Raw genomic sequence first — 13,795 nt, forward strand, 5'->3', positions numbered from 1 at the left:
TATTTTTATTTATTTGAAAAATTTAATATTTCCGAATTTTTTTAAAAAATGTATTATTTATATTTTTTAATCGGCTGTGTATTTCCTTTTCACATTTCAATTTTTTTAACACATAGTTTATTAATTTGAATATTATTGTTTATATTTTAATTTAATAGATTAGCATAAGCATGAATATTATTATTTAATCCTCATCATCTGATTCCGAAAATCCAAAATCAGATGAATTATCATTACTATGGCTAAATATGAAAAATGTTTTACATTAACATCCTATATTGAAGGAACTAATCCAATGCTTACCAAGTGTAAAATGTGGTCAAAAAGTATTATATTGTCAAAATCTTCAGGTTCCAATTTAAAACGACATTTGATTATAATATTAATTATTTGATTTTATATGATATAACTAAGTTAAATCATTAAATTTGAAGAAATAATGCATTTGGGATATTTGACCCCAACAATAACGATAGTTATTTTAAAATTAAAAAAATTAGTGGCCTCAAATATGGTCAACCATTGATAGACGCCGTATTAAATGGGATTAATAAAAGGTATTAAACCTATCACTCTCAATTAATTACATATTTTTATTTTTTTAAAGATTTGAACATATATATATGGATCAATATGTTCTTTCTGCAATTATACATCCAGCATTCAAACTTCAATGGCCATGGACAAAACTTCCACAGAACGAACCTATTAAAAATAAACTTTAGAGTTATTGAAAAAAATGCTTTGAAAACCTTAGAGAACTGTTAATTTTGAGATATCCTTTTTTTTGTCGAGAGTATAGAATGGATTGGAGGAGGATAACTTATCTCAATTTTTTGCAAATAACAAAACAATATGTTTTTAATTAATTCTTCACATTAAAAGAGCGGTTTATTAATTATAATACAGCAATTCCCTCATCTGCCCCTGTAGAGCGCGTTTTTAGTTTAGCTAATGCCGTATTAACTGCCAAGTGTTCCTGTCTATCAGTTAAATATTTTGAAAACAATTGTTATTAAAATTTAATAAGAAAAATTTTTTATAAATAAAAATATCTTTTTATTCGCTATATTATATTATATTATCAAAATAAAACTATATTATTTTTTAACATGGCTAAAATATATTGTATTAAAAAATATAAGTTTATTTATATTAAATTAAATTTAAAAAAATTTATCATAAAATTTTGAACGCGTTTGTGAACGTGAACGCGTTCCTTTTTTTTGAACATGAACTTGTACGTGAACGCTTTCGATTTTTGTAGAAATGTTTACAGCACTAGGTAAATCAGATATTTCCCCTTCATTTGATGATAATTTTTAAAAATTTTCCCAAAGATATAAAATGGCAAAAAAATATACATATATTAGACAGATTTAATTCTTATAAACCCCCTTAATATTTTTCTGGATCTAAGGGAAAAAACCATGCAATAAATATATTACAATAACTCAGATCGTAACATTAAAAGGTGCTGGAAAATAAGGGTATACTATATGTCAAACAATATATATGGTTGAAAAGAAAATATGTGTCCAAAGTGTTATTTCTGGGTTTTCCTGGGCTTGGTTAATATTTTTCACAATTAATATGGACTTGGATGTAGCTTGCGAATCATTTTTCAAAATTAATTTAGTATTAGATTACTGAAAATTTTTTAATTTAAAATATGGGCTAGAAATTGGCCTGAAAATTTCTTTTGAAGACATAGCCAGGCCTGATCAAAAATCGAGGCCCATGCAACTTTAATTCTGATTGTATTTTTAAATGCATTGTGACTTTTTATATATTTTATTTCAGTTCTCAACTACCAAATTTATTATGGTCTTTGGCAGGTTTAATTTTTCCCAAGTGCGTGGACCTGGCTTGGAAATTTTTTTAATATTAGAGTTGTAATATTTAACACAGAATATTTATATGGCCCTCAGGTAAAAGCTAATTTAAATATATTTTTATTCAAAAAAATAGTATTCACTCTTAGTCTAAATGGGTTGGCTGGTCTGAAGTAGGGATGAGCTGGGCTAAAATAGAACAAAAAATAGATATGGTTTTTAGAGATTTACCTATCTCCAGGTTTGGAAAAAAATTTTGAAAATTGTTATGGGTTGGCCAGGCTATAGAAAGATTTTTATAAAATTATTATGAGTTGGACTGGGCTTAGAAAATATTTTTATAAATTATATTAGGCTGGGTTTAGGGAAAATTTTTTAAAATTATTATAAGCTTGGACGTTTGATAATTTTTTTATTATTAACTATGGGTCAGACATTGGCCTAAAACAAGTTATTTTGCAGGCCTGGGTCAAGCCTGATCAAAAAACCAAGGCCCATGAAAATCTGATTTTGATTGTGTTTTTAAATTCATTATGATTATTTAAATATTTTATTTCAGTTCTCAACTACCAAATTTATTATGATCTTTCATTGGGCTTGGAAGAATTTTTCAAAATTATTATGGCTTTGTACTTTGCCTGGGAATTTTTTTTAATATTAAATATTATGTATAAGTGAATCAGTAATATTTAACAAATAATATTGGCATTATCAAGTAAAAGCCTTAAATTTATTTTTACTCAAACATAGTATTTACACTTAGTTTTAATGAATTGAACCTGGCCTGAAGGGGGGGGGGGGTAGGAGTAAAAAGAAAAAAATTTGGATATTATTTTCAAATAACAGGTAACAACTAGCATAAAGTAAGAAGAAAATTCTCATTTCCCGTCATTTTTGACGGGCTATCTACTAGTATTAATATAAAACCCGGCCGAAGACCGGGCAAAAGAGGGCCGAAGGCCAGCAACTTAGAAGGTATGGGGGCTAAGTCCCCCATAAAAATTTTGTAAAGGCTAGAGACGCCCCTGGGTAATTAAATTTAAACATGAATAATATAGTTGATTAGTGATTTTGAACTCTGCTAATTACAATATTAAATTTGTTAATTTTAAATTAATAAATGATTATATTTATTTAATTAGGGTTATATCATAATTTAAATAATAAAAGTCAATTAAGCTTCAACTTTTAAAGCTAAAATAATATTTAGTGAGTGGTGTTGATCTTCTATTTTTAACATAGAATTTGATTGCAAGCTGACATAGTAAAAATATAATTAATATGTATTAATCTAATCTAATAATTAAAATAGCATTCATTTAATAAAAATTTAGATGTCTTATTAATTTTTAAATAATAAAATTAAATCTATATATTACGTATTAGAATTATAAAACGTTCAGGGGCAATCAAAAAAATTTATTTTTAGTTCAAGGGGATATTAAGGATTTTAAAAAAATTTTTTGCTTCAGGGGGCTATTCATATTTTTCAGGGGGCTCGAGCCCCTGCGCCCCCTCCCCTCCTAGTGACTCCACTGACATTTTGATTTGATTGTACAACAAAAAGATAAATCTTAAGTTTTAAAATTTTGTTGTAAATTATTAATTAAGAATTATAATGTTGTCAATTTAAAGAGCACATTTATTTTACTAAGTCATTTTAATAATACCAGTGTCATGGTATTTAAATACCCAACAAAATAATGTACAATCTTTTGTTTAAATAATGAAAAAAAAATTTTTACCAAAGCTTTTACGCATCAAAATTATTTATAGTAAAATCTTAATTAAATAATTGATAGTTTTTTTTACACAATAATTATCAACATAAAAAATCAAATATATAAAATAAATAAATTTTTTTTTAAAATTGTTATTTTATAAAATTTGTAAAATAAAATTCGTTCTGATATATAATATTAACATGCCATCATAATCACCTTTAATTAATTTGACAAAGAAGGCCAACATGAAAATTCCGTAATTTATAAAATAAATCGTTGATTTAAAAAAAATGCATTACACGTTTCAACCTGGGGTCATTGATCGTTTCACTTGATTTTATAGATGATAGCTCAACACATATTTCATTAACGTCGAATGAAGATACCATAACATTTATTTTTATAATATCAATACTACTCACCGTGAATATGATATGGGAAAATCTTATTAGATGATGACCGTCTTTACAAGCTATTGATCAAGCCCAAGATAACATAAATATAGCGCAATCGTTTAGACATACATCTGAGAAACAATATACTATGAGCATTTACCTTCCCATCTAACTTTATTGATGATAGGGCGACAACTATGTCATTGATATAACAATTATTCGAATTGGAAAAATATTCTTAGTTTAATTATTCAAAATAGTTTGTACTATATATTATTTATAACCCATAACATAATTAATTATTAGATATTATGTAAAATTTTAATAAAGAATGTCACGTGCCCATAAAGGGTTGGCATGTCCTAGTTTTTAATTAATTTATTCTATTGTTGATTGGTAGAATGTAAAAACATAATCGTAAATAATAAATGAGGATTATTATATTTTTGAGATTTAGTGATTTATTCATTCTGGGATTTTGATGTATGATTTTATATTTTTGAATTTTTACACTTCTTGAATTTTCATGTTTTTTCTCGATTTTTATTAATTAGATTTTATGTATTTAAATAAAAAGGGAAAAACAAAATTTGTTTGTTAAATTGGAAATAAGAATTATAAGAAATCATAGTATAAATAGCGTTAGGAAATATAAAATTTGAAATTACAAAGTAAGGTAAGAACTGTTAAAGGAGGGGGCGCAATAATATATACTACTAGATTGGCAATTCATTAATCAAGAGTGTCTATACATAGGACCTAAATGTACACTCTTTTGTGGTTTCATTTACCATTACGCACATTTATATAATTTAATTAACAACCATAAAATGGTGCTAAAGCTTACTCCAATAGTGTGGTTAAAAAACCCGATTTGTGTCGATTTTTAAAAACATCTTGATTACGAAAAATAATATTGTGTAAGCCCCAGAAACCCAAACCTTCTCTGCCACTTTGAGTAAAATCACTTGGCTTACACAATATTAGATTGATCATATACTTAATCGGACCGTTTTTAAAAATCTAATCGAATCGGGCTTTTTTACATCACTATACTCCCATGACACTATTAACTGCATTTAATGTGTGAATCGATTATCTAGTTATATATAGATCGTTTGGGAGGGGGGTTAAAAAATTTTATTTCGTTAAATTAACATTATAAAATATAATAAAACTACCATTTTTGTATTAAAATAAGTTAAAGGTGCAATTCATGCAAAAAAAATTACGAATAATTTTTTGGAAATTTTTTTATTTTTTTACTTATCCGATTAAATTAACGTTATTGTCATTTAAAAGGGGCCTTAAAAAGTTTGCAATTATCCAATATTTTGCAATTAACCGATTCGCAATTATAAATGTTAACATTATGCCTAGTAATTTTTATCAAAATCGCGGGGTTTTTTCGCACATAAAAATCTTTGCACTTAAGTGATATGCAATTAAACGGTTTTGACTGTATTGTTTAATACTATAAAAAAAATATCCCCTATACACCCTTACCGATTTCTTTTAAAGAATAGGTAAACTACGTTATTATAAGCGTATTCAAAAACAATTATAAATTAGTGCAACGATCAAATAATTTGCTATTCGTATTCGTAAATTCTAATAATTCGTTTTTTATATAAAATAATTCAAAAGAAGATATATTGATTTTTTAAATATTTTCATTCCTCATCAAATTTAAACAGAAAAAATAATTATAATAAACTGATGATATAGAACATACAATCTGATTTAATTTATATTGGCATGCCAAAACAATTTTTAAACCAAAGAGATGACAAATGATTAAATTTCATTAAACACTAATAATACGAAATTAGAATATTCAATCAAATTATTTGAAAAATTTGATTTGAATAAAACGAATTTTAAATTTTGTTTTATAGATTCGAATAATATTTTATTCGCATTCGAACAAACCGAATTAAGTAAAATTGAAAATTTTTTTCCTCGTGAATATAAGAATTTAAATAATCGCATAGATTTTACAATATTTATTTACTACAAGAAACTTTTTTTATTTTCCCGTTGGAGTAATGAAACTATTAATTTTAAACAACTCCAAATAGTCAAAAATCTTTTATGTTTTTCAACATTTTGAAGGTAGCATCACCTTGCGGCTAGAAGATTATAATAAAAATAATTATAACTAGAAGAATCCTATTATTACACCTTGTTCTGATTGCAAATCTTACAATTAATATTTTTTAATTCCCCTTTAGGAAATTTTAAACAAAGTACATTAACACAATTAAAAAAATCATTACCACAAGCACCAGAAAATGTAAAATATTTGATAAAAATGACTGATTTTAATAATCAATTAAGAATATTTGCAAGTCCTAAAATTAACGAACAATTTGAATATTTACAAAAATTTTCAAAAATTTACGAATTAATTTATTATTTATTCATATATTTTTTTTTATTATTACATAGATATTCGTAATGGTAAATTTCTAATCTAATCGTCAGAGTTGTTAAAAGATACTTTTTAAATGGATCTAGATACAGATACATCGTCTAAAATAATATCTAGATACAGATATTTTAATCAAAAATCTATCTAGATACAGATACCACATTTTTATATCTAGATACAGGATCTAGATTTTAACAACTCTGCTAATCGTATACAAATCGAATAATTGAAAGGCCTGCAACTTCTGTTTCTTCTTCATAATTCAATTGACATTTTTATATATTATTGATGTACAAAAGTGAAAATTTTTACCAAGGGCACTGCTAGTTTTAATATGGGAGGTATATTTTTTGATTGCAGAAAAATTTCAAAATCCTAGAATTTTAATAAAAAATAATAATATTCATTTTTTGTGGTGGGAGGGTGGAGGGGGTCAGTAAAATCTTTCCAGGGATTTAAGCTCACTTGTCTCCTTTGACGTCATTCTCAAATAACCTAGTATTAATAGTGACTGAAGATTATTTAATAAATTTCTTTTTAACTTTACAATGAGAAACAAATTATCTAAAATAACGTTATTTTATATTGATATTTCCCTAAAAATTAGTGATGTTAAAAGTTACTTTTGAAACATAACTAGTTACAGTTACTAGTTACATTGGCAAAAACATAACTAGTTACAGTTACTAGTTACATTTTTACAAAGGTAACTAGTTATTAGTTACAGTTATTTTCAAAAGTAACTAGTTACTTACTTTATACATCCTTCATAAGCGCATTATTTATTTATTGACTGCATTTATTTAATATAAAAAAAATTAGGATAAACAAAGTATAATCAGTTATTTAAAATAATATATAATTTATTTATATAAAAAAATATCGCAAAATTGAATATTTACATCGAATATAAAAATATATATTTGCATTGAAAAAAAAACATTTATTTTTCATAAAAATTAGAATCTAATAAATGTTTATTTGCTTTTAACAACAAATTAATTTCTAAGTTATTATCTAGGAGACGTGCTCGTTTATCTCCAAAAATGAGCTTACCTAGACTGAATAAGCGCTCTACGGGAGCACTTGATGTTAGAACAACATTATATTTAATAAAGAGTAATTTTAACTTTGGGAAATCGTTATATAAAAAAAAAGTGTTGTTATTAGATTTGATAAAGTTTTCTATAAGTTCATTATCCAGAATATTTTGGCGCTTTAGGTCAAAAAATCCAACTACATCAAGTGATGTTGGTTTTGAGCATGATTCATTCGTCTGGGATTCACTTTGAGGTATTAAGGTATTTATTAAATTTAAAATTTCCTCCTTTTTTGCTTTATTCCTTTCTTGCCTAATCCAAGGCCAGTCAGTTTTAAATAAAGGGTGAAGAATTGCAGCAATGATGTTGTCATTATCATAAAGATAATTAACCCTATAACATGATATTATTAATTTATAAATAATTATTTAATTTTAGTTACCTTTTTTCAATACTAGCTAATATAGTATCCTTTAGAGGTTGACAATATTATAATCCCTGCACATCTGCCATACATATAAGTATTTGTGTTATTGTTGGGAACAATCAGACATTTTCACAAAATTTTAAATTAATAAATTTTATTTAAAAAATAAATTTAATTTAAAATTAATTTATCACAACATATTAAAAATAAAATTAATTATTTGGATATATCTTTAAAAGTAACTAGTTACTTTTGGCAGTTACATTTCAAAAATTTTAACTAGTTACAGTTACTATTTACAATTTTAAAAATATAACTAGTTACAGTTATTTATTAGCCAAAATGTAACTAGTTACTTACTTGTAACTAGTTATTTTAACATCACTACTAAAAATACATAGTAAGTATAAAAAGATACGAAGGAAATAAGAAATTATTGATAAAATTGGAATCATGCCAGAATAAAAAATATTAAAGCACTATAAATATATAATGCTTGCGCTAATATCTGATAGTACTTATATTCCTCAACCAGTTTAACCAACCCCCAATAAAGAAACCAACAAAATTTTATGATGCTACGCTTTAAGCTTAAAGTAAACCAATCTTTTGGGAAATTTATATATTAAAAAAAATGCCAAAGTTGGCATAAGAATCAAAATATAGAAGTTATGTCTATATTTAGTGCTTTACATATTAATTGTTAAATAGGTTATGTTAACCACAAATAAGTAACCTAATAAATAAAATAAAAATAATGTTATCACGCCTTAAGAATGAAGTCAGCTAAACATTTAAATGAATTAATTTTGAAATTTATATCAATAATTAAAGCGTATGTAGCACATTTTAGGGCTTCAGCCCGTTTGGTAGATAGTGCAAAGAAAAAAGAATTATTCACGAAATAAGAATAGTAATAGGAGAAGAATAAGTGCCTCCCTCATTTATCTATTCATAGATTTTTAGGATTTTATCACTCACTTTTTAATGAGGGGATAAATTTTGAGATAATTTTATAAAAATAGATAAAAAAAACTAAGGAGATATTTTTATCAATTTAAGATTAGAAAGGAAAGTAAACTTTATATCTATTGATATTTTAACCTTCAAACCTCTTTTTTTGACTAGATATCAATATAGGAGTATTATGAAAGGGGGTAATTTTCCCCATATCATACTTTGTATGTGGAGAAGGGGAGTGTGATCCCCAAAATCCTCTCTTGTCTACCCCAGTGTTGGTAAAGAATCTGGGTTTAACATAGACCTTCAGTATTATATTAATATTTAATCGGCGATTTGTAAAATAAATGGCCACTCAAAAGATGAATAAGAATGCGAATTAATATTTAATCATGTAAAGTTTTATAAAAACCTAGCAATTAAGAAGAACCTGGAAATATAAGTTTTTAATAAATTTGGCCATATTTAAAAAGAGCAAATATGATTGAAAAAATAAAATTATCAAATTAAATAGAATGCGAATATAAAAATAAAATAACTATTTGAGTATATTCTTACGTTTTTGTTGGTTATCGGGGGAAAATAGTTTGTAATAATAACGATTAGCAACCATTTTCAATAAGAAGATATGAAGTTTGTTATATACAATATTAGAAAATTAACTAAATTTTAGAAAATTTTAAGTTTTTTTTTATTTTTTAAATTTACAATATATTAGTTTTAAAATGTAAAGCACATGATAAACGCACGTTCGTTCTTAAAATTATCAAATTTAAACTTATTGAATATTAAATGAGAGCAACAGAAATATATTTTTATATTTTATCTTTTAAATTATATAATGAATATTATGAATATATCGAAAAACCTGGCAAAGCATCGTGATTTATTTTTAATAAAATGATTATACGTTATGTCGTGGAATATAATATTTGCAGATGACATTGTAATACTTGCCGAATCCAAGGATGAAATGAAAGAAAAATTAGTGAGTTGGATAAATATCCTAGAAAAGCACTGACTAAAAGTAAATAGAGAAAAAACGAAGTATATGGTGATAGGAGGAAATGAAACAGAGAGTATTGATATAAATGAATGGCAGATATCGGCAATTGAAAGCTGCAAATATTTGGGCTCCACTATACAAACAAACGGCACAATAGAAAAAGAGATAAAGAGTAAGATTAATCAAGGGTGGTTAAAGTGGAGATCTTTATCTGGAGTGCTATTTGACAAAAGAATCCCACACAAATTAAAGGAAAAAATTTACAGTTCCATAGTACAACCAACTATTCTATATAGTTCGGAAACATGGTCAACCAAAGAATCAGACGAGAGAAGTCTGCAAACTATGGAGATGAGAATGCTGAGGATGATTGCTGGGATAACAACAAGGGATAAAGTGCGTATTACAATAATACTTAGTAGTTTAAAGGTAGTGCCCATTAAGACTAAGATAATGGTAAACAGACTTAGGTGGTATGGGTACACAATGAGAAGGCCTATGAACTACATAGGAAATAAGGTTGAGAGTTTGGAAGTGATGGGCAAACGTAAAAGAGGAATGCCAAAACTTCAATGGGGCCATAAAGTTAGAGCCAATATAAAGAAGTATAAATTAGATAAAAGAGATTGCATGAATAACATAAAGTGGAGAGAGATGTTGAAGGAGCTTACCACCAGAAAAGGTGAAAGCTAAAGAGAAAAAAAAAGAAAAAAATATGATAGATAATAGCCAAAAACGTTTGTATCATAAAATACTTAAAATTTCCTTTCTGATATCCCAATTTATAATTTTTGTCTCATATGAAATTTATTGGCAGAAATATATTTATTTCCAGCCATATTATTGATACTTAGTTACAATAAAAAAGTCCGACAAAATTGAATGCCATTGGCCTTTTATGTTCATTTAAACAATATTAGATAACGTCATAAATTATCATTATATCCAAAAAAAATCTTGGAGTAATGTGTGTGGCTCAGGCACCAAATACCGTAATTGTCCTCGTGGCAATTTTTCTTTATAAATCAACATCCACGCACGCTGAGATTGCATATGGAACAGTGATTTAGTTAAGGCTATTATATAATAAAAATAAAATTTTGACGTTGTTTAGCAAATTGCTTTTTTTTACTGGCGTTGTATATCATTGCTCAAAATATTCATGGTTGGCATGGAAATAATAACCATTGAATTTGACGAGACAATAATCAATAGGTTTAAACTAATCAGTGATTTTAACATCATATTTATTATGATTTACGAAGATTATAAATATTTAAGGATACACAAATATTTCCATTCATAGCTTTTACAAAATGATTGGCAGCCGTATTTAACACAATTTTGTAATAATTAATAGGATGGAGAAATTACAGAATTCCAATTTGAGGAGACTGGGGCTCTCCGGCAGGTGGGGCCAGAGGACAAACGTCTTTAACTTTTCATATTTGAAGCTAATTGTTTCAAACTTGATCAAGAGATGTATTTCTAGGCATTTAATGAAACTCCGCATAAATACCAATTAAAATGAATTTAATCTATTCTCACTAATTTTTTTTAAGTGCTTTTTGCTTTGAGGCAAAGATACTTCTTTAAATTTTATGAGACATTAAATGTCTAGAATATATATATATTAAACTTAGTCTGAGTATTTAGCTTATCCAGAAAATTTTATAGTTATTTAAGCAAAAAATCCTATTAGAGTAAAGATATACTCCTTTAGAAAAGAAAACATTAACAATTTTCAAACATGAAATCCTGTTTATAAATATACTACACCTCCGCCATTCTCGACTTAAACGGGGTGAAAGCGGTGCTGAGAGAGGAACCATAAAGCTTTGAAAAACAACCATATGGTTAGATAAAAAAAATATCAGTATATTTATAGTAAAATATATTTTGCTTATTTATTTATTTGAATTTTGGGATTTATTCAATGTATCGATTAATAAAATAAAAGCAAAACAATTTACTTAATTATTTACATAGTAACGGTTTTTGTACTTTTAAAAATAGTAAAATAATGGCTTTACTTATTTAGTAATTTCGACAACTTTAATTTTTATCATAAAATCTTATGTAAAATAAAGTATACTATGTATTTGGTAATTAGAAATCTCTAGTCAACTTTGTTTGGCAGCATCAGACTCATTTATTTTATAAACCAGTAATAACAAACCTAAATTAATTGTACATCGCTTTTGGATTGAAATAAATTTTACACTCATTGAATGTATGTAATAATGCAAGTTTGTCAACTAGTTTATCCTACTCGTTATTAGTTTTAAATATTGTTTTCCATTTTATTTAACACATTATTTATAAAGCTTTTTGCATTGAACACGTTCTAGCATAATTAATTATTCAACGGGAAGGCCATTTCTATTTTAAGGATTTAATATTAACTTCATATGTTGGAGCTGCAATTTCATCGTCACCCGGACCTGATATATTAAAATGTTCCGCAAGGTATGAATCGGAATCAATATCCAATAAGCCTTAATTTCACTTTTCCAAATAAGCTATTCGATATTAGTTTTCATTTAAAATTTGGTCTTACCTTTAAATAAACAGAAGCGACTTCTCTAATTTATTTTCTTATCCAACACAATTCGATAAATGAAATCAGATCCAATCTCAAATTTTAGAAATAACGGTTTCGATTCCCTCCAAAAAATTAAAATAAACATGGAGTGAGGGGGAAAAAGGTACGATTATTTAAGAAAGCAAAAAAATTATAAGTATTTGGGGAAATATTTCGTGTTTTTCTTGAAAAGAATATTTATGAAAGCATTTGAGGAAAAATTAATGTTTCCCTAGTTCCGATAGAAAATTTTAAAATCAAATCTAAGAAAATATATATTCGGACTTGTGCGCAGTCAGCAGGGATCCAAACCGAAATGAATATCGGTTCGGTTCAGGTTCGGATAAAAATAACGGTTTAAGGTTCAGGTTCAGTTCGCAAAAAATAAAAATATAGGTTCAGTTTGAACCTCTAAAAACCGGTTTAAACACTTTTGTATTCAAACCTTTATTCGAATTATGTATAAGGAAATTTTTTATTTTATTTCATAATTAAAATAAAAACACATACATAAAACCTTCATTTTTATTAATTGCACATTATAAAATAATATTTAATTTATAAATATTACAAATAAATATCAATGATATATTTTAATATGAACAATTACTTAAATTTTTTTATTAAGCCGCACAATTAATATATTTTCAAAATTCGTCTCACTCTAATTACATCTATAAGGAGATATATAAATTTAATTGTTGAAAAACATCTTTCCACACTAACTTGGGTAGCCTGCACTGCCAGTATGATATCAAATTTGATGTATCATTTATAATACTATATGTAAATAATTTATATATTGGATTTAATTTTTCTCTAGGCATTATAATTTATGAGCTTAAAATATTTAAAAAATGTTGGAAAATGGCAATATAACTAAAAATTACGACTGAAACTTATTAATCAAATGTGATTGATAAGAATTTTTAAAACAATTTATAATTAAAATTTTTGCAATAAACTAGTAATAACTTACACATTATTTTATAAGCATAAAATTATGAAACTCGAACCGGTTCAGAGGCATTTTAGAGGTTCGGTTCAGGTTCGGCTAGAATTTTTTTAGCGGTTTAATGGTTCTGTTCAGGTTCGGATCCCTGGCAGTCAGTTACTCTAACACTAAATAAAATATATTTAAAAATGTATCTACAGTTTAAAAATCTAAAAGAGCTGTCAAATATTTGATTCTGTATATAAAAACGCCACCGATGGAAATTCAATCTCAAAGGGCTCAATTATTTTTTTTTTAAATAACATTTTTTATTAAATTTTCAAAATGACCTTTTTAGCTAACAATTTCAAAATAACCAATTTTCACGTGGAGCTTTTCAAATTTTTTAAAGGGCACGAGCCCCTGTGCGCTCTCCCCTCAAGTACAGGTCTATGT

At 26.1% G+C, this 13,795-nt stretch overlaps 1 protein-coding gene across 2 annotated transcripts in view; it reads right to left on the reverse strand.

Annotated features, from left to right (window-relative positions):
• LOC135925037 (E3 ubiquitin-protein ligase RNF123-like) overlaps positions 1-9,443 on the reverse strand; it is a 68,910-nt gene extending 59,467 nt beyond the window's left edge. For both annotated transcript variants that reach the window (XM_065460176.1, XM_065460175.1), the window contains exon 1: positions 9,374-9,443. In XM_065460176.1, coding sequence (XP_065316248.1) covers positions 9,374-9,428 — 55 coding nt within the window. In that variant the 5' untranslated portion in view covers positions 9,429-9,443. The remainder of the gene's footprint in view (positions 1-9,373) is intronic.
• Between the last annotated feature and the right edge of the window lie 4,352 nt (positions 9,444-13,795).

This window comes from Gordionus sp. m RMFG-2023, chromosome 2, assembly GCF_954871325.1.
Source record: "Gordionus sp. m RMFG-2023 chromosome 2, tfGorSpeb1-WG-v2, whole genome shotgun sequence".
Lineage (NCBI taxonomy): Eukaryota > Metazoa > Nematomorpha > Gordioida > Chordodea > Parachordodidae > Gordionus > Gordionus sp. m RMFG-2023.